Consider the following 26157-nt stretch of genomic DNA (forward strand, 5'->3'; position numbering starts at 1 on the left):
CTTGCAGAGTGGCAAGCCTCAGTCACTACTCAAACATATGAAACATAAGACATTGATTTTCTGATGCTTTAATAGGAACACTAACATTTAAGATGCTTTAAGAAAAGATACTTTAAGAAAAATAAAGAGATGAATCGTGGTTGATTAAATGTAGCCGGGTCGTTAACGGTTGGTGGGTGTCTAAGGCTCTGCCATGGCAGAGCTGACTGAGTCCTGGGGGGCAGCTGTTGCCTGCTGGGAGCTGTAGTCTTGCCCCTGGCCCTGGGAGCCAATGCCGGGCTGGGGGCCCACAGAAGAGTCATGGCCATGGGGGGCCTGTGGCTGCATGGGGGGCTGCCCAGGGAAGTCTCTGGGGCCGCCGTGAGGAGGGTATGGGGCCGCCCAAGGGGGCAGGTGCTGGGGTGGGATGGAATGATCACGTGGTCCATAGTGCCCGTAGGTACGTAGGGGTCCCATGGGTCGGGCCATAGGAGTGCCGCTGGAAACACCTAGGTAGAAGGGAAAACAAATATAATACCATAGTACCAACATAACAATAGCATTACTAACCACAACTGAAATACTAATAGCAAAGAGTCAACTTGAGGTAAAAGCTGGGGGCCAGAATTCACCACCTACCGAATGAGGGAGGCACCGGTCCATAGTGAGAAGGTGGAGGAGGGCCCCAGTGGTGTGGGGAAGGGGGATTGTAAGCACCAGGTGGTGGAGGCCGATATTTGGGTGGGATCATGGGACCAGGCGGGTGTCCATTAGGCGGTGGGGGTCCGGGAGGCATCATGCCTGAGTGTCCGTTGTCTGGTCGGTACACGGGAGGCATGAAGGGTGGGGGTGGGGGAGGAGGGATGTGGTGGGGGCCGGGGCCGGGAGGGGGACGGTAGCAGAGTCCAGAGGGATAGCTGATGATTGGTCTGAGGGGGCCGGGGCCTGAGTCGGGGGGGGAGCTGATGGGAGAGACCAGGAGGGAGCCAGGACCCTGAGGTCGAGAGTTCTGGAGGAACAACAAACATTAAAACGAAGAATAGCAATATGTCCATTGTGCTTGTAGCCCTGTTGCTGGCACCAACAGTGAAGACCCCTTTCATGTGATTCAAACAGTTTCGTTAGGTTAGAACAAAACAAACACAATCATGCACATGTGAGAAAGACAACAATAACCCACAATAAGTCAAGTTACACAGTTCCACAAGAATCACACTGATTTCGGAATCAGGACCGTTTCCACAAAGCATTAACCTCAAACACACACACAGCTTTAAATGATAACACATTTGAGATATCCATCATGTAGTTGTGCTGAAGTTAAGGCTTTGTAGAACAGTGCCACCATTTCACTCAGTGGGGGTCAGAGGGTAGTCTTGCCCCTGGCCCTGGGAGCCAATGCCGGGCTGGGGGCCCACAGAAGAGTCATGGCCATGGGGGGCCTGTGGCTGCATGGGGGGCTGCCCAGGGAAGGTCTTAATGTAAGGAACATGTAAAAGAGCTTACAGACGGGCCGCGGTAAGCGGCGAAGGTATCTGACTTCAAATGGGAGTAGAGCGGCAAAACGCAAGCAGTTTTGCTAGTGGCTCGGGTCGTGGTACTCACTCCAGTGAGCGGCGCCACTGGCTCGGCACTCAAGGCTTCAAAATATTAAATTAGCTGAAGTCTTGAGCGGCACATGGTTGACCAATGAGCAGAGTTCATCTTGCCAACCAATCAAACAATGTTTTAATGACAACCTTCGAACTGACAACAACCGGGGACCGCTGGTCTCTACAAGATTTTCTCGAGGTTCAATTGCCGTTTACCGAGGCCCGTCTGTAAGCGCCTTAAGACAAGTAACTACGCATGTCAGAATCCAGCCAGCAATGTTAAGTCTGACAACCATGTGAAGCCACTACCCAGCTGCCTGCCACTCCAGCCACTGATCCACAGCTGGGGTAAGCATGCTCACACACACATCCGCAATCCCTGCCACCGCTGCCTGGAACATAATACTCACTGCCTCTGGGTTCTCTGTGGAGGCCTGGGCCTCAGCCTGTGACTCTGCCTCTAGTGGAGTGGTCTGCTTTAGTGCAAACACACCCACATGATGGAGGAACAGGGGGGAGAGATGCACACACCACAGTAAGTACTGAAGGGGTTTCATTGAAACTTTCCTTCTCTAGTTCCATGTCACTTTTTCCCTCCTGACATGGTTACGTAATAAGGAAACAAATAAGCTGTGGAAATTGACTGAAACTTACCGAGCAGTCCAGATTGCTTAGTGAGGATGTACGTGGGGCCATTGTGTCTGTGGAGGAGCAAAGGGCAGAATGATTAGAGGAGATTTAGGATAAGGGCACAATTAGGGAATAATACTACATCAACCCTCAGTGACTACAAATATAATCTCTACCAGGTCTAGCAGCCACTGGGTGTTTGTGGTCAGGAGGGTAACGGCCGTGAGGGTCAGATGGAGGTCGTGGTCCTATTGGACACAAAATACACGGTGATGCCATATTCTCATCTTCTCGAATGCTAATCTTGGCTCTCCTGGTTGTCATTAGACACCTGACTCTAGACCACGTTGCTGGTTCATGCTACCATCTATTTATAGCAAAGTCTGGTCTATTTGCAGTCCGAGGAAAATGTTTGGTCATGTCATGGTAGGATATTACTCTTCTAGAACTAGAACACTTGCGGATAAATATTAATACCACATCTCATATGGTTTAAAAAAATAAAGCAAAGGCTAAAGCTTTTGTAACCGAACGAGTTGCCCCTTACATATGATCTCACAACAGCTGAACACAACAAAAACAACACCATAGTACTGGAAGAGCAAGAGGCGTTATTCCAAATTGTGAAAGCAAATGAAGGCATGGGAACATTCTGGATCATCTGGACACTCAAACACAGGTGAGAAAGATGGGTATGGCAGTAGAGGGATAAAAGATGGCAGTGAAAGAGACATGAAAGAATGTCATAGAAAATCAAAAAGGAAGTAATCAGAAGACAAAAAAAAGGAAGAGGAAAAGGTCAGAGGTGGGTACCAACTAGGAGCAGGATGAGAGCAGTAGGAAGAAAAATAAGGAAGGGAAATGATTGAAACACCACAGGGGAGGTGAAGAAAGGGGAAAAGGAAAGGTGAAAAAGAGAGCAGCGAGTCGGGGCATACAAGGGTGAACAAGGAGGGGTTTGATTGGCTGAGGGATGGTACTGCTCGGCCAATCAGAAGGGCCAAGGCTGTCCAGGGCGAGGGTTCAGGAGTCTCACCGTAGAGCTCGTTCCTTCGCCCCACGGGGGCAGAGGGGGGGCGCCCGGGACCCTCTATCATGAGAGGGGGGGACGGGGCACCGCCACTCACAGGTGAGGGCCCGTACGAATCACCTGTTTAGCAAAAGCATTTAACAACCTTTAAAACAACAAAACACACAACCAACACCACACAGCCAAATACCGCTGTCAGTCTCTCCACATTGGACCAGCTTCAAGGAATTCAAATCAAAACATCAGGAAAACATGCATTTCAGAAAGTAGAGATCAAACAGCAGATGGGGTATCAGACAGTCAAAACATCCAAGAACTAATCTGAAATGCAGTCACAGCTGAAATCCAACCGACAAGACAATAGAAATTAGCCCTGCCAGGTATGAAACACAGTGGGCAGTTCAGGAACGTTACAGAACGTTCAGATATAAATATATGATTCTCTGTCTTCAAGAATAGAGTCATTTCAGCCCTATTCATTTCATTTCTATCTGCAAGTTATATTCTGATGATTTTGCCTTACTGAATGCGCCACAGACGTGCCAGTCGCCAGCACGAAATAACAAAGGGAACTCTGAGGATTGGTTCTTACCTCGTCGGAGAGGCATGGGAGCCATCCCAGGGGTGGGCTTGAACAGAGGCCTACGGAGCTCATTCAGCTTGCTGGACATGTCAGTCAGTCTAGGGTAAAAAAGAGAACAGGCATTTAGCTTCTCAATACTGTACCTCCAAACCTAGACTAATATAGCTTACTGCATTTCAGGGCTCAAAACTGCGACCAAAACACTTGCATTTGCGACCCTTTGACTTGGCAGTGCGACCAATTTTAAATTGGTTGCTAGGGTGCCAGTGAATCTTTTTTAGCCGGTCACGTTAGTTTTTGGTTCACAATTTGCTTATTTTTTCTTTATTATTATATGATTGTGCAATTGACCAAAAATAGACCATATGAACGGATCTGCCTGTCCCCATTTTGAGTGAGCAATAGGTGAGAGGTGCATTCTAATAAGCACAACCATATGACCGTTGCTTAAAATGCAATTGCGGGAAAAATACAGTTTGCAAAGCAACTACTGTTGTTCTAGTTACAGAGAGGAGAGTCACTGCTTTCTGTGAGTATATAATTACATTTCTCACCTCTCAATATGGAGTTCATGGCACCACTTTACAACTGGAGTAGGCTATGTAGTATATGGTTTTGATGCGCCGCGGAGCGCGCCATTTGCGGTGAATAAGGCTACATCAAGTAGCCTGTATAGGCCTAGAGCTGGAAGGTTTTTGTAGGACATTACATTCGCTAATATATTAATGAATTAGCCTACATTGGCTATCTAGTAACATTATCATATTTAGAGTTAGCAATCTAGATAAGTGTTTTGAGTTGCCACATCCTCAGGTGGTGAATAATATAGCCTAGGCCAATATGCACAAAGTTGTCCAAAAATAAATCGGATCATTTTGGATTCTATTTCGACAGGTTGCACATCAAAATACCAACCATGCATTCCCTGGATATGTTAGATGAAATATCTTACTTTTTGAATCCTAGACTACCATCTCAGTTGTCTTACTTGTCACAGGATTATTTATTTTCTTATACTGGCTACTGTTGATAGTGTACAAAAAGAAAACTAGCATTCCTCTTGGCTGGCCTACTGTAGACATATTGACCTCTGCTTTGAAAAGCAGTCTGTCTTAAAGGGACAATGTCCTATTTTGAGATGTAAAAAAATATTTAAAAGACAGGCCTACTTTAGAAACAAAATTCTGCAATTAATGCAATGCAATTCTAACGAATAGAATAATGTATTACATTGCAAAATTATATCATACAGCTTTTTAATACATCATTAATTAATATCCAAATGTAGCCTATTACTAGCTGAATATAGAGAGAAAGCATGCTTCCCAATGCATTTAAAAAACAGTTCACGTTGAACCCTGAGTAAATATATCCAAATCAATGTAGGAACACAAGGGCATGCTAATTTAAAAGATGGCTAGTCATTATTAGCCTGGTTCTGTATGGAATGCAGGTACATTATGGGACACAGGTCAGGTCACCATCTCTGTGCAGTGGCGAAAAATTGGTGCGACCAAATCATGTGCTGGTGCCATCAACTGAATAAGCCTAGAGCCCTGCATTGGTATAGCCCAATTGAGTCTGTTGTATTAGTGTTGCACTCACTTGTTACGAAGGTTAGTTCTTTCCTTCTTCTCGTCCAACAGAGCTCGCTCAGCAGCACGTGCAATCACCTAGAGAGAAGAAAGAGAGACATTTAAAATCTCCTGTTTTGGACTAAATTCACCTTACAATTTACTGGCCAAACAGTAGACTTAAAAAAAATTCTTGTCCTACTGTATGTGGCATCGGTGGGGGTTGAGAAATGAGAAAAATACACATTTCCATTGTTTCTGTAACAAATGGACTAATAAAGTTGTACTGTACATACCCAGCTCTCGTGGGATTTCTGCTCCTGCTCAATTATCTGGGCTTTGTAGGACTTCTCGGTCCGTTTCAGCTCGTCCTGGATCTCTTTGATGCGCTGCCTATGCACCTTGACCTCCTCCTCGGCCTCTAGGGCCTTGCCGTCCACCTCCGTCAGCATGTCTTTCTTGTTGCGGCGCTCAAACTCCTCCTTGGTCAGCTTCCTGAAAGGTGACACACAAATTAAATCAAACTCTCAATTTAAAGTGCATTTGAAAACCTCAAACTTCACAATAAAAGAATACAGTAAAAGACATTGAACAATGTTTTTTACATGCTGTGGTGCCACTGAGAACAAACCCTACAACGGTATTAACGCATGAACTGAACTGCTTCTGGTTCTACTTACTGCTGCAAAGCATTCTCCTTCTGCTGGTACATCTCGGTCATGATCTCGTTCTTCTGCTGCAGGGTGTTGTACTGGTTCTCCAGGTGGTTCCTGTCACTTTTCACCAACAAGATGTCATGCTCCAGCTGCTGATATTGTTCTGTGGCGATAACAAGTTGATAGTGTTTAGAGAGAAAAGGGAGTGATGCATTTCAAACTCTAGTTGCTGGGATAAAGTGCTTGACATACCTTCCAGCTCTTTCCTGGCCTTCTCTTTGTTCAGCAGCTTGGTCATGAAGCGATCGCGCTCTTCCTCCACGACAGACAGAGTGGTCTGGACCTGTGGTAAGTTGTGCCAAAAGTTAGCGTAAGAGTTGACACACTTCTTGGTTCTGAGCATCAGTTTTATTGGCTTTCAGGTACACAGAAATGTTGGTCCGTTCAAGAATGAACTCAGTCTTACCCGAGAGACGTCCATCATTTGCTTAATGCGGTTTTGGATGACGGTCTGCTTGTCTGAAATGGATCAAACATAATTGTAAACACATTACTGACACGTTTCAGGGAACTAGGCGTATGTCGTACGTCACTACTTCACAGGAGAGGCATTTGAATGTAAACATTTATCAAAATTAGTTTTTTGGCAGAAATGCCTTCTGGAACATGTGAACTTTCATGTGCCTTAATAACAAACTTGTATGCCATCTGTAAATACAAATACAATGGTTAAATTACGAGCCTAGTTGGTTTAGCCACGGAAAAAGACAGGAACCTTCCTGCCAGCCATGATTGGCTGAGATAATGGATGGGCTGGACATAATGAGATGAGTTTGGATTGGTCTGCCATGTAGCACGCTTCTGTCTATAACATGAGCTTCTCAGTATGTGTAGGTAATCCTTTCTAACTTTGCTTTTTTGAAAGATGCTCTCCACTTTCTGGAGAACCGAGCTTTGAAATCCAGTGGAAGCATAGTATGATAGCTAAGGAGATGGAGAAAATGTTGTTGTTTGATTGCAAATATGTGGAGGGAGTCGAAAAGAGAACACACAGAAAGAAGGCAGTTGGATTACATCTTCAAACTAAGGGCAACCATGGCATCCATGACAGAGGGAGAAGTGTTCATCCATGTATTCAGGTAAGAGAGTCTAGCTAGCTACATTTTACGATATTCTAAGTTTCTAATTTTGTCAGAAATTTGTTTTCATTGCAAAATAAAGCTTACTGTTAGCCGGCTGGCTCGCTAGCTAACGTTACGTGTATGATCTGTGTAGTAATATTACTCGTATCTCAGAGCCATTTGCATCGCTAGATATAGCCTAATGTTAGCTAGGTAGCATTGAACCTAGTTGGTTAGTTTTAGCTACCAGCAGATTCATACAGGGTAGTAACGTTGAGTTGGAATTATGGTTAATTGTTTAGCTAGCTAGTCTAAACAAAAGACTCCACTATGCAAGTAACCATTTCACTGTACCGTTTACACCTTCTGTATCCTGTGCATGTGACAAATAAACGTTGATTTTATATAATGTGTGTGTTTACCAGAGATGGTAATGTGAAGAACATGACCGGCACAAAAGTCAAATTTGGATATAACGTTAGGCCAACGAGACAGTGTCCAAGTTCTAAAATTCTCAGGTAGAATGCCCTGCTTTTACTTCATCACACTCACAACCGTAAGCTATTTTCTGTAATTATCTCGCCCTTAACTTGTAAATAATGATCTTGTTGGGAGTTTATTTTCCTGTAATAATGAATACAAATTAGCTAAAGTTAAGACGTTGTCAGCTATATGATATGGTCATTATTTGAACTGGCTAGCCAGCTAACTTAACATTAGCTAGCTGCTAACAAGCTAGAAACTAACCAAAACATTGTTTAGAAATTTGCTTTTAGTTGCCTGGTTTGCTAGATTGACATAACTAAATTCATTTTTAAACAGATGGGTTTATTGGTGTTCAAATACAACAGTTATGCTATTTTGGACCACCAGGCTGCTGATGTCATGCAGCCTGTTGTTTTTGTGTTTATACTTTTTCATAACGACAACGACAAGTTTGATGTCGGACGACAATAGAATGTTCATGATGTCACTGCGACAACTGTCTACAGACACGTCGATAGACGTAGTATAAACTACCCTTTAGTCTTGAAATCTTTGGTTGTTTAGTACACTACAGTACTCACTGTTTAGCACATGTGAATCCTTAAAGAGAGGGGTGGGGCATTGGCTTAAGAGGGTGTGAACGATGCTGAATGGGTATAGACAAAGAGGAGCTCTCCAGTAGGTGTACCAAAACATTAAATTGATCATTTTCTCAAAAGTGGGGTTACAAGTTTATCAACTTTCAAAGCAGAATTAATTTCCCATTGTTCTTCAACTGTAGTGTATGATATACAATTTTCTAGCTCTGAGTCTCTACTTTTATCCAATGTAAAAAACATAAGAGAAGGCTGGTGGGAGGAGCTATAGGAGGACTGGCTCACTGTAATGGGATAAATGGAGCGGAGTCAAGCACGTTGTCTCCATGTGTTTGATGTGTTTGGTACCATTCATTTTATTCCATTCTAGACATTACAAGGAGCCCGTCCTCCTATAGCTCCTCCCACCAGCCTCCTCTGATTAGGACACTGTGTCAGATGACTTACCATTAGAAGCTTCCCCGTTAGCCACAACTCCATCTTTCAGATCATCGCAGGCCTCCAGGTCTCCTAGCAGGTCAGACAAAACCTGCCAGAGAGGGAGAGAACCACCAATTATACACTACACTTTTCCCCTGGAATCAGTCAAGAAGAAGGATTTTTCTTAACATAATACAGGTGCCATGTTTCTTTGTCATCAGGGTGCGTTTGAGAAGGTGTGAAAAGGAATTGATGCGGTGTAACAATATCGTAACTTTAAAAAAATAACTCACCTCAACGTTGTGGTCCTTCTGAACGAGGGAATCCTCCAGGTCTTTCTGGGACTTCTGGTAGACTTTGATCTGCTCGCTCATCTCCCTGTATTTCTCCTCCCACAACTTGGCAGCATGGTGCAGCTGTAACAAGGACATGAGGTCATAAAGACAGTTCTATGCAGGCCCTGCATGGCCAATGAGTCCTACACATGAGGCTTCAAGTGTGAATCGTTGTTCTGTATTGGTACTCACTGAGAGGTTCTCCTCCTTCAGGGTGGCAATATCCTTCTCCAGAACCTGGCGCTGGACTTTCTGGGCATCTTCACGGAGCTTGGCTTCATCCATCAGAATGGTAGCCTACAGATTCAATGACAAGGATAATTAAAGGAAATGGACACTTTACATTTGATTGTTGCAATGTTAACATATTTGACATGTTTTCATTGGGCATGTTCACTTATATGAACTATACCTTTGAGAGTGCGTCCTGGGTCTTCTTCCTGCTGCGCTTCAACTTCTCAATGGTTTTGTCCATTTCAGACATCTATGGGCAAAGATAATGATAAGCATAATGACAACCATCTTTCTCTGTGCTCACCAACGAGTCATCCTATTTAGGCTAGTAGCTGGCTAATAGTAGCTGCCTATGCTGTCTACATCAAGAAGCAACTGCTCTCTAGGGTGGTTATCTCTCTCGTTTGCAGGCTGTCCCTTCCTCTCTGTAGTCAATTACCAAATTTTCTGCACTAAACTATGTTGAATATTTATTTGCCTGTTGAAAATTAAAACTTCCTACAACGTCTCAAAGTTTGTGCTTGATTTGATTTCTCTAGAGAAACGGCACATTGAGCTCACAGAATAAAACAAACTTAATTGAATTAAAAGAATTGAACAGATGTCAGACAATTGGTTGTTTTGAAACCAGGGAGAACATTTTTATTCCGGCTAATCGCTCAATACTACTCACCACATCTTCATGTTTCGCAGTATTGGCTCGCTCATCGTCAAAGGATCTGGCGAGTAAGTTATTTTCCTTGTCCAGGCGCTCATTTTGTCTCTCCATCTCTTGCACAATATTCTATTGGATAGAAAAATAAAATGGTGTGTCAATTCAAACACTATGGAAAACAAAAAATTAATAAAAAATAGTCAGCATGACAATGATGTGTGATCAAGATAATATTTCCTAGAGACTCACCTCCAGTTCCTGGATCTTCTCCAGAGATGAAGTGGCAGATTTCTCAGATTGCTTTTGCTTTTCTTTAAGTTCTTCGCCCTGAGGGGAACCCAGTAGAAATACATTATCAAAACATTGTTATGTCCCTTAATTCACGTTGAACCCAAAATTCTGGATCTTGGTCAGTGAAAAGTCTCTGCAACTTACCTGTTGCTGCAGTTCAGCGACCTTTTGGAGTATCTCCTTCTTCTCTTGTTCAAGCCTTTCCATCCTGTCCGTCATCTCTTTTTCAGTAGCTAATAAAACACATGACAAGAGTATGAATTCAGACATGGTTTACACGTGACAAGGACACCAGCCTGTAGGCAATATGAATGAGGATTCACTATGCACCATAAATTGCCAGAGAGAAGTAGAAGAACTTACTTAGATATGACTTGCTTTTGACCTGTGAGAAAGGGAAAAGAAAAGTGGCAGCAAACAGCCTCCTCAACAGTAGCATACGATACATCATAGAATAACATGAAGCATTCAGATGATGAAATTATGAAAGCAGTGACTGTACAACAAGGACTTACAGATAGAATGCTCCTCCAGAAGAGGAAGAGGAAGCCGATGACCCCGGCACCTGCAGTGACCAGCACGGGTTCCCAGGACACGCCGTAGAAGTCTGGACCTGGCTTCCATTGCTCTGGCAGGCAGGTGACCATCTGGGGAGACACACAGGCCCAATCAGTGTTACTACAGCACATGTCTGGCTTAGCAAATAAGTTGGGCAATAGTTGGGCTGAGATGACAGAGGAAAATCAGTGATGTTAAACATTGAACTAAACCATCAGGCATTACAGTGTTCTGTTTAAAAGCATGGCTAATGGTTATCCCACTGAGCACCCTCTCAGTCAATGCGAAGCACATCTTCAGATCAAATCAAGGTGGGTTTAGAAATAGACCTAGCCTATAACCCAGTTGTTGATCAAAATCAATAAAGAGAGAATATTTGCCTTAACCTTACGTAATCAATGGGGATTGGATTGGCCTGGAGCCCTAACACTGTCCAACCATGGAGACCTTTGCACAATGCACGTGGCATACAGGCACAACACAGAACTTCCATCGCAGTCGCTCAGTGAAATTCAGGGATTAGCTAAATGAATCACCACATCATGGATCTAACTAACAAGCCTTAGGCCTAGGATTTAGAGTGCAAAAGATTACATTGTGTGCCCTTTCACCCTGTAAGATGGGCAATAAACAAAACAGATTATTGCATAACATCACTAGACATGAGCCACATGTATATTTAAATGGCCTGTAACCTCAGGTGATAGTTATGCAAGGGGAACATGTCAAAGTAAAATTCAACAACTTGAAGACAACTCTCTATCTGATACACAGATAGAGGAAGAACAGATACTGCCAGTCTGGTAAGTGTGACATTTAGTTTTCTATGAGGAAGAGGGCTGGCAACTTCCACTTTGAAAACATCGAAACTAAAGAGCAATCTAGTGATCCATTCTAGGCTGCAACTATTGGGGAAACGCATTAGGTATTGGAGGACAAGATCATTCCCCAAGACATTGAAGCTGCCAACATGATTCAGTTTCAATGTAGCTAGCAAGCCAGCCAGCCATACGGCGGCCTAAGACTTGACTAGCCAGCTAGCTACAATAGCTATTATAGAAAGAGTTCAACAAGATATCCTCCATACATTGGCAGTATCAACACTGTAGCCAACTACTTACATATTGAAGTTCCGTTAGAAATAATACGTAGAAGACAGACAGTTGATCAGATTCTGTCATCAGGGGCAACGTGGGTAAAGGGGTTGTTTCTTCCGAATCCATCGCGACGCTACCGTACGTTAGTTTGACAGCTGAGCTGGCTATCTGATGTTAACTAGGCTATTCAGAACGCTGAATAAAATATGATTATTGCATCACAATATACATTCTGATTCGGGTTTATCACGTCTTTGTTGGATAGAACTAAAACATTCCACAAGTTTACTGACAAGTGAGCGCAAATTCCCACTCGATTTCTCCATTCAATTTGCCTATCTGACTCCCGCAGATTTATTATGATACCTCAAAAGAACATGTAGATTATTTTTCAAGCACTGGGTACTGTCAAAGTCGCGTCAATTCAAATCTGGTATTAGGAACAAAAGAGGTCAACACGACTTCTAAGGTATACTAGTTATTTTAATTAATGCAAAAACCTTCAATGGTAAATATGATGTTTCGTATATACGGGCTCTCTGATATGTCTCGCAGGACACTCCAGAGAACTAACTCATTGTTCCAGAAAACAATACCCAAATACTCTGACAGAGGAAGTTTCCCACTTCTCTGCTGGCCAATTAGAGTAAAGACTTGAGTGGTTTAAACTTTCTCAGCCAATCCGTTGATGCAGGGGGTTGGTCTCATCTCTTCGGCGCCATTTGTTACACACTTCAGGCAGGCACAAGATTATCATAACAACCTATCATAGTGAGAAGAGCCAGCTCCCTTAGACATCATTCCCATGTCAAAGGAAGACTCATAAATCACAATGAACTATTATAGTCTAGCATTTGAAGACACAATCCTTATCTTCTCTTCACATCAATTACAGCCTGCCAGGTGTCACAGCCTACATTAGCCCAGTCAAGACTGCATTCTTTCTAAGTTAGTCATCCCATCAGTTTAGGAGAATAATAAATCCCTAATAGTCCCCCTTTTCACACCTCATAAGGTGTGATTCAAAAAACAAGAAAATACTGATTGTCATTCATTATTAATACAATACAAACAAAAAATCACACTTTTATTAATAGGCCATAATGATACTAAAAAATGCAAACCCTCAGTCCATCTACACCCCACTTGCAAATTGTTACCAGTCATCAAAGAACTTCAAACCATAAAACACAGGATTAATAAAACACAAAAGATAAGACTATTAAAACATAAAACACAAACAGAGAAGTATATTTTGGCCCTCTTTAGACACCCTCTAGTGTCACTCCACCAAGCCTGGTAGGTCATATCCTCCATTCCTAGGTTGGAGTCCAGGATTGGGCCTTATCTCACCATCTGTGGGAAATCACCTTCTCCATCTCCTTTCTCACCAAACCTCAGACACAGGAAATAAGACAACATCCACAAAGAACAAGTATACCCATAGAAGCTATAACTTCACCCAGAATAGTTACAACAATAGTTTTCCATTTATCAAATATGTTATCAAACCAACCGTTTATGGAGCTATCAATATCAGATCTCTCAGCCAGTTTGTTTGTCAGTGTAGTTACTCCCATGAAGCTCTTTTGTCACTGACCCGTCCGGTGCTATATTGTTTGAGGATGAAAATACAGCACATAGATCCAAACAGAACACAAACTCCACCCCGCTCAGCCAAAAGCATATCTAAAGCTATTCTATTCTGCCTTGTCATTAAGATAGTTGCCGCTGTCTGCTCATCTAATCCATTTATTGCATCATAAGTGTGGTTTATAAATCTTTGCTGGTTATAGTAAATATAATTTATCCAATCTACGTTTTTATTAATTGTTGACCACCAAAAAAAATACTTGATTCAAACTCAGCTGCGATCTGATTCCTAGCTTTGAATTTTTCTGGAACCTCTCGAGTTACTCCTATCCCATCAAAGGATCCTTTCATCAAAGGATCCCGGGAGGAGGTCCTACTTTCTATTTGACAACTCACCAGTCTCTGACACGTTTGATTGTTTGCGAATGTAGGTGAGTTCACAATCAGTTATCACCACACAACCATCAGATGTCAGCACGGGCCTGGCTTTAGTTCCTACAATCCTCTGGCTGCAACAAAGAGGAAAGATTAGTCATGTTTTCTTTCAGTTGTGATATTCTCTGTGTAGGAGCAGGAGCTAAGATGCCCTACTCTGTATCCTATCTTACTAGTCCTAGAAAAACAATTAGAATCCCCTGAGACTTCAAACGTAGGCAACCTAGGTCGGAATGACTTTGTTATCGGGGGATACTGATAGTTTAAGTTACTACAATACTCTTTCACCCCATTCCCAAGTAGCTTGTATGGAGGATAAACCTGTTTTTGCGTACTTCAGACATTCAGACAGTACCTACCCTTCTATGGGTCGCACTGCCATTTCTGGTAATTCCCTACCCTCACAACACTACACCTGTCCCCAAACTGTGTATGGAGATCTACATATCCCCCACGCTCTCGATATGAGCAACTACATAGTCCCAGGATGTACACGGCGACACACATACAGTGATGTCCTCCCCTAAAGTCCCTAATCTTCCCCTTTCCCTACGTCTAGCTGTCTCCTATGCCTTCATAGACTGTGCTCAGGTATTATTATATCAACTTGTTTAAGGTTAACTACTACTTTTGGCTGATCAGAAGGGTTTGAGTGTGTTAGGAATATGGCCCCCACAATCAGACAGCTACCTACCGTCAGGAAACCTGTGAATCCCCACCCTTGCCCTGAGAACATGTCAGACGCCAACCCATTACTTCACCTTCTACCAAACTCACACAGGGATGATCAGACAGGGTAAGGGAATCTTCGTTAAGGAGCCAACCCCCGAGCCCTAATGGTGATCGGATCTTTCTCCTAACTCTGTGTTTGTTCATCAGGTGTAACTGGGTTTACCTTTTTGCAGTGTGTGACATGCACCCAGATGGATCTAATAGGACTTGATAGGGCCCTTCCCAACAGGCCTGCTTCCAGTTTTTCTTCTTTTAGGGACTGGATCCACACCCAGTCTCCTGGTGTGATAGAGTGGGTCACCTTCTCCTTTAGTTCACCTGTGGGGCACAAAACCTCTGACATACGGGTGTGGTTAATAAACTATCTTCACACATACATGTTGAGCTCTCAATTTCTATTGTTGTTTTTTCTTTTTAAGTAATTTTATTTATTTAATCCTATCATTCCCCCTTTTTGACACATGATTTGCCCATGTGTCAATATTACCTTTCTAAACCATTCCTTATGTAATTTATCATCCTATTGCCATGCCTTTCATTTTTGGGATTATCTTTTGCTTCTTTATTGCTCCTCCCACTTCCTTTGTCTTTTATGGCAGTTAAATTCAACTTTCATCCAGTTCAGAATCAATTAGTAATCCAATCAATCAATCTCTTATCTTGTAAAAACACTTATGTTTAGTTCAAACTCTGTTCTACCCAGGCTGTCCCGGGCTTGACCTGAAGACTAATTGTTGGACATGACAAGTCTATTTCTTAGGTCACCTAAGTCTTCTGTCTAGCAACAAAGAATAAAAATATCTATGTTCATGATTAACCCAGTTATATCTAATAGCCCACCAAAAAACCTCATCATCTTTAAATCACTACCAATGTCATATCCCTCGTTACTCTCTACCATTTGGATAACATCCCTGATGTATGTATGTCTCCTTAGAGTTCCAAATTACTTTACCATGGGCTACCATTGCCTTCCCATAGCTAAGATCACTTAATTTACCCGTATACAGTACATAATGGAGTACGCAAACTTTACAGCACTTTATCATTACCAATTCTTTTTGCTCACTTTGTGTCCCTGTTCTGCCAGGAAGGTTAACAATTGGATTGTATCCCTCTTACATCCCTCCTGAGTGGGATTAGCCAATAGAATATCATCTACATAAACTAACATTTGCTTCCTTCCCTAGGTTCAAACTTTCCCACATTTTTAGTTATAGCCTGGGCTAAGATTGTAAGACTTTCTGAAACTAACTGTAAGTCCATGACCATCCTCCAGTCGGCGCTAGGTGCCTTCTTTCTAACAGGAAAATATTGGAGAGTTGCATTGTACCACATCTCCAGGAATTATCACCCCTCCCTTAAGTAAATGCTCAAATGTAGGTGTTATCCCTTTTATTGCTTCTGGTTTCATAGTATATCATTTTTGGTATGGTCTATTATCGAATCGAGGAATCACTTGTACTGGAGCTACCCCCTTAATTAGTCCTACATCTGTTGTCCTTATGACCATAATTTGAACGGAATTGCTTCTAACTCAGCCTCCTGTTCCTGAGTTAAGAAAATCTCTTTCTGTCATCCGTTAAAACTTATCTCCAGATGGACACTGGGCTGGATTTTTGCTCTCCAATTTAACTTTATTCTATATCTCCCAGTGGAGTGGCCATACTGATCCCCAATTGGTGTATTCTGCCAGTCAGTAATGTTTTCCCCCTGTTTTATCCATATTACCTAGTGATAACCATTCCTCTGAATGTTCTTTCACTAGGACAACATGGGGGCTCCACCTTTCTCTGTACAGCCTCTGGCTCTGTGAACCCATTTTAACCCAATTTGAAAAAACAACAATCACAAAGAAAGAGATGAGCTAATCTCCCTCTCCTAGTTATAATCTAAAGATGGTATTACACACAAAACATGATAGATATTCCCAGTCTTAACCCATCAATAATTGTTTGTATCATTCTAATTCCTCCTAACTAATCCATTAAACCACTCAAAATTCCTCGAGTATACAACGATTATTTAATTGATTACCCTAACTCTGCTACATGTGATCTCATCTGAAATGATCCATTTATCAATTATTTATTCAACCCCCTAGGAAAACCTGTCTTCCCTTCTATTGTTCCTGTCCTCCCTGTAAATGTCATATTTGAGTTTTTAGCCAATACAATCACGGTTACATCAAATGTTCCCTCATTTAATGGTATTTTCTTCCTAATATAACTTCCCTAAATGAGATTAAATCCCCTGCCTTCCTCTACTATCCTTATATCATTACTGGATCAATGATAATAACCGTAACAACTATCAACAACAATTGTAATAACTATTTCACATTAAATTGTGTCTTTTTTTCTGATTATGCTACAATTGTAGCCTATTCTATCGCCCCAGTCCAAAATATAAGTCTATGTAACAAATCCATAACCCACTACAGGCTGGCGCTATTCCCCAGCACAACAGCCAATGCATACTTTCATCCTAACCAAAATAAATTATCGTTTTATAATCGTCCAATTATTTTGTATTTTTCCCGCTAACCCATTTCAGTTCGCTATTCAATTTATTTAACTGTTCTCTCTGATTAGGCCCTAATTAATAAAACAAATACTTGCTATCGTTGGTAACATATTTTCATAGACTTTTCTAGAATACTTCTATTTAAGCTATCTAATTCAATCTTTCACATTTCTCAATCCACATAGTAATTTAGGTATATAGCCCCACTGCGAAAGCTTTGTCTACTGTCCCTACCTGTGTTCGAACCAGGGACATCGCCAGTCACTTCACACCATCTGCGATGCTCTCAAAGTAACCACTCCCAGTTCATTCATAGAGCAAGTGACGTCACCAAATGAAAATCGCAGTAGCTTTCACCTCAGAAAAAACTCTCTCTCCTTTTGATTCCCTATTGTATAAGTTAGTTTTTCTATTTAACCCCTAAACACGCTCGCTACAAATAGTCCATTCAACATTACCAAACCAAATACTCATCGTACCCATTCAATCAACACATCAGCCGTGTAATTTACACTCATAAATGCAGATTGTTACTCCATGCCTTGAAATGATAAATAGATTTCCACCAATAGCATATTACAATGATTTCTCATTTTACCCTCTGACACAAAATGAAGTTCCCTCACTGTACTACGTTAGCTCTACCATGATAATTAGTTCAATTTAACCCTCTATTTGTTTTGTATTATATTATACATTACGTCTAAAACAACATTACTTATGGTCAGTTTATTCCGCCATCATATTATCCAACAACGCCACAATCTTAAACTCATATGGGGCGGCCGACAGTTTAGTGACCAATAGCGCCGCGCCAACAACCGAGAGGTCGCCGGTTCCAATCCCCGAGCCGACCAGGCGAAAAATCTGCCGATGTGCCCTCGAGCAAGGCACTCAACCCCAATTGTTCCCATAAATCGCTCTAGACAAGAGCGTCTGCCAAATTACCAAAAACGCACATGTAAATATTCTCTACTTTCTCACCCAACACACGTCTACGCTCGGTGAGCAAGTTTAGAACACTCTCTCGTCAGATACCCACATGCGTTCCCAGCCATCTCCCAGTCTTTTCATGGCTCCAAAAGCCACACTTTCGCTCTCTCCAGCCCCTCCCCTCGCAACTCTACCTTTTTGAGGAGCTGTGAGGAGCTGCTTCTCGTCCCAGCGCGCCTCCAATATTCCGCCGTTACTCAAAGTACTCCAGTCCATTTATTTAAATCAAATAATTCCCACCTAATTAGTTAAAGTTGGTGCACGTTTATAAACCGAATTATTTCGGTCTAATTGTTTAACCAGTATTTTGCACGGTCAAACATCAAACGTTAAATCAAATAATAAACCAAATAGCCCAAACCAAGCACCTAAAACCAGTATTATTCTACGTCAAACATCAAACCTCAAATCAAATATTAAACCGAATTGTTTCGACACAACTATTCAAAAGCAGTATTATGCTTTTTCAAACACCAAACGTTATATTTCAAATATTTCAGTTCAAACGTTTTAGTTCAGTCACACAATTCATCACTTTAGCTTTATGTTCCCAATTGTTTTTAACGGGTTATATGGTTTAAGCAACCACAAATCCAACAGTTATTCCCAAATTATACCGTTTGGACAGCCACAGACGTCTTAATATACAGGTTTATTATTTTTTAATAACCCCTATTCACTATTTTATTTCGTCTGTGATCATTCGCGCACTCATGCATACAACACCCAGTGTCCCCCTGACTCTATCCGTATCTAGCCTTTTGATACGTGTCAGTAGCGTAACACTATCTAAAATTTAAGTGGCCATTATGATCCTAGCCATATCTTCAGTGGATATGTGCCACAACGTTACACTTTAATCAATTAATCCCTGTATCTCACGGTTCCACCATTTGTGGTCCAGAGACTTCAGTATTTTCCTCAGAACCTAGCCATATCTCTTCTGGATATGTGTCTCAGAAACAATACTCAACTAAAATTTTGGCGCTCCTCTGATCCTGGCCATATCTCGATGAATATGTGTCAGTAGTCAACGCCCTTAGCCAATAATTCCCTGTATCTCCAGTTCTCACCCCTGGTGATCCTAGCCTGGAGACTTCAGTATTTTCTCAGAACCTAGCCATATCTCTTCTGGATATGTGTCAGAGAAACAATACTCAACTAAAATTTTTGGCGCTCCTCTGATCCTAGCCATATCTCTTCTGGATATGTGTCAGTAGCCAACGCCCTTAGCCAATAATTCCCTGTATCTCCAGTTCTCACCCCTGGTGATCCTAGCCTGGAGACTTCAGTACTATTTCCCGATCCTATCCGTACCTAGGCTTCTGGTACGTGCCGGTGAAACAATACTCTACGGTACCAAGGTTTAAACATCACATCTACCAAAGGCTTGCATGTCACAATATTGTGCTTATCTACTCATAATAGTTTCATAATTTAGTTCACTTACATCAGACAGGTGTTTCACAAAATTAATTTGGATAAAGCCAATTTGCAGATCTTTGGTTATTTAACAACAGGTATCTGCTTACCTTTTTAGAAGCCCGGGCAGTTTGTGAAACACACGGTTCGATTAAAGAGTTGACCAAATGGGCCGGACATTTACCCAGCGAAGTCCCTTCTACCAGACCGCGTCGGGGTCACCAATTGTCAAAGTCGCGTCAATTCAAATCTGGTATTAGGAACAAAAGAGGTCAACACGACTTCTAAGGTATACTAGTTATTTTAATTAATGCAAAAACCTTCAATGGTAAATATGATGTTTCGTATATACGGGCTCTCTGATATGTCTCGCAGGACACTCCAGAGAACTAACTCATTGTTCCAGAAAACAATACCCAAATACTCTGACAGAGGAAGTTTCCCACTTCTCTGCTGGCCAATTAGAGTAAAGACTTGAGTGGTTTAAACTTTCTCAGCCAATCCGTTGATGCAGGGGGTTGGTCTCATCTCTTCGGCGCCATTTGTTACACACTTCAGGCAGGCACAAGATTATCATAACAACCTATCATAGTGAGAAGAGCCAGCTCCCTTAGACATCATTCCCATGTCAAAGGAAGACTCATAAATCACAATGAACTATTATAGTCTAGCATTTGAAGACACAATCCTTATCTTCTCTTCACATCAATTACAGCCTGCCAGGTGTCACAGTCTACATTAGCCCAGTCAAGACTGCATTCTTTCTAAGTTAGTCATCCCATCAGTTTAGGAGAATAATAAATCCCTAATAGTACCAAAACAAACTAAGCAAATATAGAGAGGATATGACTCTCACAGTCTCAGGGTAGGCTATCGTCCCTCAACTACATTTATATTAACCTTTAAAAGTAAGTCAAAATTGATCAAATAAATGTTAATATAAATGCCTAGTTGAGGGACGACGCTATGGGTTGGCTATCCTTATTTTATTTTTTTCTGTTCTCAAAATAGTAGCCACTCTACTATCAAGGTCCAGGGAAGCCCGGTAGTGAACATATTTGGGAGGACCATCAATGATGGTAATGATCCAAGTCACATGCCATTGCAAATGAAATGACAAAAAAGCATTGCAACTAATTACAGGCCAATACCAAAGACATGAACCTCTTTCTGCCTATTCTTACAACCCATAAAAGTGATGTTGGTCAACTGTGCTGGTCCATTCCATATTCAGGGTCAATATCTCCCCAAGTATTGCCTTTATTGTTTAAAATTATCTATATCCCCCCCCATAAATAATATTCAGATTTTCCCCAGTACTGTTTGAGGCCTACTTAACTACATGATTCTAGGGATGTGAGGCACTGAGCCTACCAAAGATTTTGTACCTGAACCTCATTTACGTTCTCTTTTACCATTTTGTTTAATTTCACTTTGTTGTCACTAGCAATAGATTGTATAGATGTGTCACAGTCCCCTTTCAGACTAAATCCATTTTACAATGGCTGTACTTGAACTCAACATGATTCTGAGTTGCATAGAAAAGTAGCAGATGCTACATCCTTTTGACTATCTGGAGATAGGCCAATACAATCATTGCTTGTTTACTGTTATTTGGTGATTTACAAAAACAAAAGTGTTTGGGGTTTCTTGTGCTGTGTGACACATTCCTCACCATATTTACGTTTCACTGCATTTCTCCTCCCCCCTCTGTGTTTGGTGTTTTTGTATCAGTTAGTTTATTGTCTTTGACTGTTGCACTGACTAAAGTTTATGCTGTCATCCTCATCTCCTATCTCATTACATATGGGTGACGGCTCAAAGGATTGGTCAACTCAACCTTGTTCCTCAATCTGATTAACAAAACTGAATGTTACCTCTATTCTTGTCCCACATATTCCTAAAATGTTTGATACTACGTTTGGTGACAATGGGTTTTCCAATTGGCCATTGCAAAGTTTTGCCAACTTCCTCCCAAAATTCGAAATTACACTTTTCATTATGCTGCATAATGGAATGTATTGCCATTGAAATAGCATGATAATTCCCCTCTTTTTTTTGAGTCTTAACTTTCTGATCCTCCACAACATCCCTGCCACCCCATACAATTTATGTTTCAGATTTGGTGGTTCAACAGCCTTATTTTCATTCATCTGTTTTGTCAAATTATTCTGATCTATGCATTTATCAGTAAGGTCGACTCCACAGTTAACTCTTATCACCATAGACAACAGCGTCACTATCAGTACCTTTATAGCTATGGTGATAAATGGCACTGCCAAGGTGGAGAGAAGGTCCAGGAAGATAGAAATCATTGTAGAAGCGGCGGAGAGGTTCCTGGGGCTGAAAGATTTCTCGACGAAGGAGTTACATGGAATATTGTCACAAGCCGTACCACCGTCTCAGGCCCTAGAGCCTGAGAAGGGAGATATGGAGAATTGAAAGAAGGAAGAAATAGGAGTTTTGTTTTGTCAATGTACTATTTTTATTTCGGTGGATTAAGTTAGTTTCCCTATCACGTATGGATTTTATTTTTACCTTGTTTTGGTTTCAACCCATCCAGTTGGCGGCGGCAATACACCTTTTTAGGTTGTAGTCCACCATAAAGCCCACAGAAGAAGAAGAAGAAGAAGAAGAATACAGTGTATTGCAGCATTTTTTATTTTTATTTTTTTTTGTCATTTAGCAGACGCTCTTATCCAGAGCGTCTTACAGGAGCAATTAGGGTTAAGTGCCTTGCTCAAGGGCATATCGACAGATTTTTCACCTAGTCGGCTCGGTGATTAGAACCAGCGACCTTTCGGTTACTGGCACAACACTCTTAACCACTAAGCTACCTGCCGCCCTATTTGACCTTGGACCATGTTTTGAACCGCACATTTAATGCAAATACCACTTAAATAGGAACAAATATGAATCATTGTTAATGTTTAGACAATTATTTTTGTCATGAATAAATTTTGTCAGGAATGTCTTCTCTTCCTCCGCATCAGACATTTCCCCATCTTTTGAAACATTCAGAGGTTCAAACAGTGAGTACATTTTCATGCATTGCAATCTCACTGGCATTGTCAGGATGTGTATTTGTTCTGTCAACAGACTACTATTTACTTTGTTGTACTTCTTGGGCATTTCATAAATACAGCTTATTATGCAAACCAAATCTCCAGGCATTATTATCATGTCATTAGCAATGTATGACACTTTCCAAATATGCATTTAACAAAAGGTTTTAATTCTCCTGTACTCTGACATTAACTTAAACTGATTTTTAAAAAGCAATATTACCTGTGTCCGGGTGTAGTTGACTGCCAACTGCCAAGGGAGCACTGTTTCTGGCGTTTGAGTACTTCTGACTCAGGGTGAACACCAACTCCTGGAAGTCGTCCAAGATGGCAGCTTCCTCAATAAACTCACCAGCCTCCTGCTGCAGGTCAGTGTTCTCCTGGGCATCCAGCATCCTCTCAATCTCATCCAGGATTGGTGTTTCAGAGGCTTCCAAAATGGCCTCCAGCGCCTTTTCAATGTCCTCACTGGTGTTTGTCTGGGACAGCCGGGCAGCCTTCAGCTCCTGCTCCAGGTCAGAGAACAGGAACTCCACCCTAAAGAGGTTCTGAAGACCCAGAATCTTTTGGAAGCGCTCCATATCCTCCTCCTTAAAGTGGTCTCGCAATAGTGTCAGCCTCAACACATCGTCACTGTATTTCGGCTCTTTGCTTGGGAAGGGATCCGGAACCTTCTCTTCAAGTGAGGGTGTGTGGCTTTCAGCATCCTTCTCAGTCTCATGCACCTTAGGTTCTATGTCAATTGCCTTGTCGTGTTGGACCACATCCAACACATCACTGGATACAACATCGGTTTGTGTATCATTATTGGGTTGCTCTGACCCAAATTCAGATAGACTGTCTTTGTCCTTTTCATCACTGTGCTCAGTTTTGGATGAACACAATGATGCATTTTCATCCTCCAGCAACTCTTCCTCAATCTCTTCCCCCTCTAGGTGTATTGAATCCTCCTCCTCTATGAGGAGTTCTTGATGGCTCTCTTTCACCATTGTTTTTTTTACTTAGATCTGGGACCTTCTGGCATGGTTCTCGAAATCGTCTGAAAAGCCTGTTTCAATGTATTATCTACTTGTGACTCTTCGACAGCTTGTTTCTGCTCTGATTCGTTAATTTTACTATCAAGGTCTGAGAGCATGTCTGTCTTTGAGAGCTTTTTAGGGACTGGGCTGTCATCTACTGTAAGGTTCTCTGCTAAAGCCTCCTCAGTGTGTTCAAAGGGACTTGCCTCATCAGCAGGAGGTGTTGAAGGTTCAATGTCACCTTCTTCAGATTCATCCTCAAACTGCAACGTCTGGGAATCCTCATCAGGTACTTTGACAGCATCCTCACTGAAATTAGAGTCTGCAGGTTCCTCAAAGATTAGCTCATGTGGCTGTTCTGCTTCCTCTGACTCCTTGGGTTCTTCAATTTTGGGAGACTCCTCTGGTGTCATTTCACCTTCGTCATTATCCTCGTCATCTTCCTCTGAACCGGCAACATGAGCTATTCTTTCCCCACCACTGACAATGTTAAAATCTGTATCACCAAATGAAGACCACAGGTTATTGTCCTTGGAGTCATGTTTATGTGTATGAGGTACCTCTGATAGACTGTCTTCCTCATCTGTCTGATCAGATTCCGGAATGTTCTTGTCAGGGTATCTGATGCGGATGTGGTGCGGAATCAAGTGCAGGACACAGGAGCTAAGTCAAACCAGTCTTTACTTGAAAAGACAAAATAACAAACGGGTCTAACCAACCCGGAGGCGAACAATACGCAACAGTGCGTAAAACACAAAACCGACCTCGCACGAAAACAACAGTGCGACGGTACACGCTAGCGACTGGCAAAAAGTGAACAGCACTAACAGACAGGTGAAACCAATTACACACAACACATGACAGAAACAACGAGAACTTATAGGACACATAATCAACACTAAACATGAACAGGTGTACCAAACAGACCAAACCAAACAAACATCGAAAACAAAGAACGGTGGCAGCTAGTACTCCGGAGACGACGACCGCCGAAGCCTGCCCGAACAAGGAGGAGGAGCAGCCTCGGCCGAAACCGTGACAGTTCTTGTGTTCCAAATTAAAAGGTTCTTCAGAAAAAGCCAGCAATGGAGTTTCCCTGAGATGATAATCACTTTCCTCATCCTGCTGATATTCAAACTTGTCACTTTCCTCGTCCTCCTCGTCATATGGAGTCACCTTCCAAGTGTCCTCATCATCAGAGGTGACAGCATCAAAAGTTAACTCAGGGATAGGTCTGCCTTCTGAAAAACCATCAGGTGCATTCTTTAACTCAGGATCATCTTTGGATAGAGGTTCTGAGGGGGTTTCTTTGGTCTCACCTACCTCTGGTTCAACAACACTGTCCGGCAAAGAGTCCTCTGTCCTCTGCTGATCTTTCTGAAGGTAATCTTTGATCCTCTCAGCTGTGGTCTCAAGTACAGTGTCAGATTCCACTCCCTTTGTGTCAAGAGTTTCAGGCTGAGGCAGAGAGGACTCTAAAGGCTCAAAATGTCTCAGATCTTCATAATCTGAAACCTCCTCTACAACCTCATCTGGAACCTCCTCTACAACCTTATCAATGTCCTCAGGAACATCCCTATCAATCTCATAATTTTCTGACAGTGTCACTTCAGGTGGAGGCTTATCCACTTCCACTGTGGTGCTCTCAGCACTTTTGGTTAGGTCAAAAGTATCTGTGGTTACTTGCACAGATTCCTCCTTGTCTGTTAACAATAAAGAGGAGCCTAACAGTGAATCAATGTCATAACTGTCAAACTTATCGTGTCCAGTGTCAAAGCAAACAAAGTTGGTTTCCTGAAAAGAAAAAGAAGACATTGTTTGAGTCATACTACCCATTTCAGAAAGAAGTTCAGTCATTCCAGATACTTGCTTAAGTGATGATACATTGGCAGTAGTGAAATAGGCCTAAATCAATTTACCTCAGAAGGAACCTCCAATTCTTTTTCAGTGTATATGTGATTGATTACAAGTTGGTCCTTATTGAAGTAACCAAAGCGGTTACCAACCTATTGTACGAAATTGCAACAAAAACAGAGAACGAAACATAATGTTAACAAAACAGAAAATGCTTCAACATTCCTTCTAGACTGCAATGTTATCACATAATTAAATATTAACTTATACTTACACTCCCTGCCCATATATCTGTCTGTCTGCCTGAGAGTTTATAGTAGACATATATAGTCTCTCCTTTTTTAAATGACAGAAACCGACAGTCTGGTCCGGTGAAATCGCTGAAAGCTTTCCCCCTTCACAGGAGCACTGTGGAGAGAAATGTTTCAAAGATCAGTTGTTGTGGAGATGTAACCCCTACCAAAGATTCCGGCCCATGACCCAGCCACTGACCTGGGCGTCCACGCTACGTGCCCCATGCACAATCAGGGCGTGAATAGAATAGACATCTCTAAAGTTATCTACTTCTCTTTTTACAGAGCCAGAGTATCAAAAAGGAAAGCATCAAGGGTAAATATAATATTGTTTTTAACTTGATAAGGTAGATGCAAAAAGAAAAGAACTTGCAAGCAGAGGGGTTAA

At 41.9% G+C, this 26157-nt stretch overlaps 2 protein-coding genes across 2 annotated transcripts in view; one reads left to right on the forward strand and one right to left on the reverse strand.

Annotated features, from left to right (window-relative positions):
* On the reverse strand, positions 1 to 25460 carry LOC311107170 (transport and Golgi organization protein 1 homolog). The gene is given in 25 exon segments (XM_084149660.1): positions 1 to 488; positions 619 to 988; positions 2226 to 2272; positions 2378 to 2449; positions 3238 to 3351; positions 3824 to 3912; positions 5420 to 5487; positions 5685 to 5883; positions 6069 to 6207; positions 6297 to 6387; positions 6511 to 6563; positions 8695 to 8776; positions 8961 to 9083; positions 9195 to 9299; positions 9415 to 9486; positions 9910 to 10020; positions 10141 to 10218; positions 10327 to 10415; positions 10546 to 10567; positions 10698 to 10829; positions 11862 to 12001; positions 22827 to 23601; positions 23603 to 23650; positions 23652 to 24118; positions 24657 to 25460. Coding segments are annotated over 25 exon segments (4596 nt in total). The 5' UTR covers positions 25459 to 25460; the 3' UTR covers positions 1 to 180.
* The window catches only part of LOC311106352 (axin interactor, dorsalization-associated protein-like), a 32458-nt gene continuing 17825 nt past the window's right edge, over positions 11525 to 26157 (forward strand). The window contains exon 1 of the mRNA XM_084148687.1: positions 11525 to 11543. The gene's annotated coding sequence lies outside the window, so the exon portion shown is untranslated. The remainder of the gene's footprint in view (positions 11544 to 26157) is intronic.

Source organism: Coregonus lavaretus, assembly GCF_964263955.1.
Source record: "Coregonus lavaretus genome assembly, chromosome: 31".
In the NCBI taxonomy this organism is placed as follows: Eukaryota; Metazoa; Chordata; class Actinopteri; order Salmoniformes; family Salmonidae; genus Coregonus; species Coregonus lavaretus.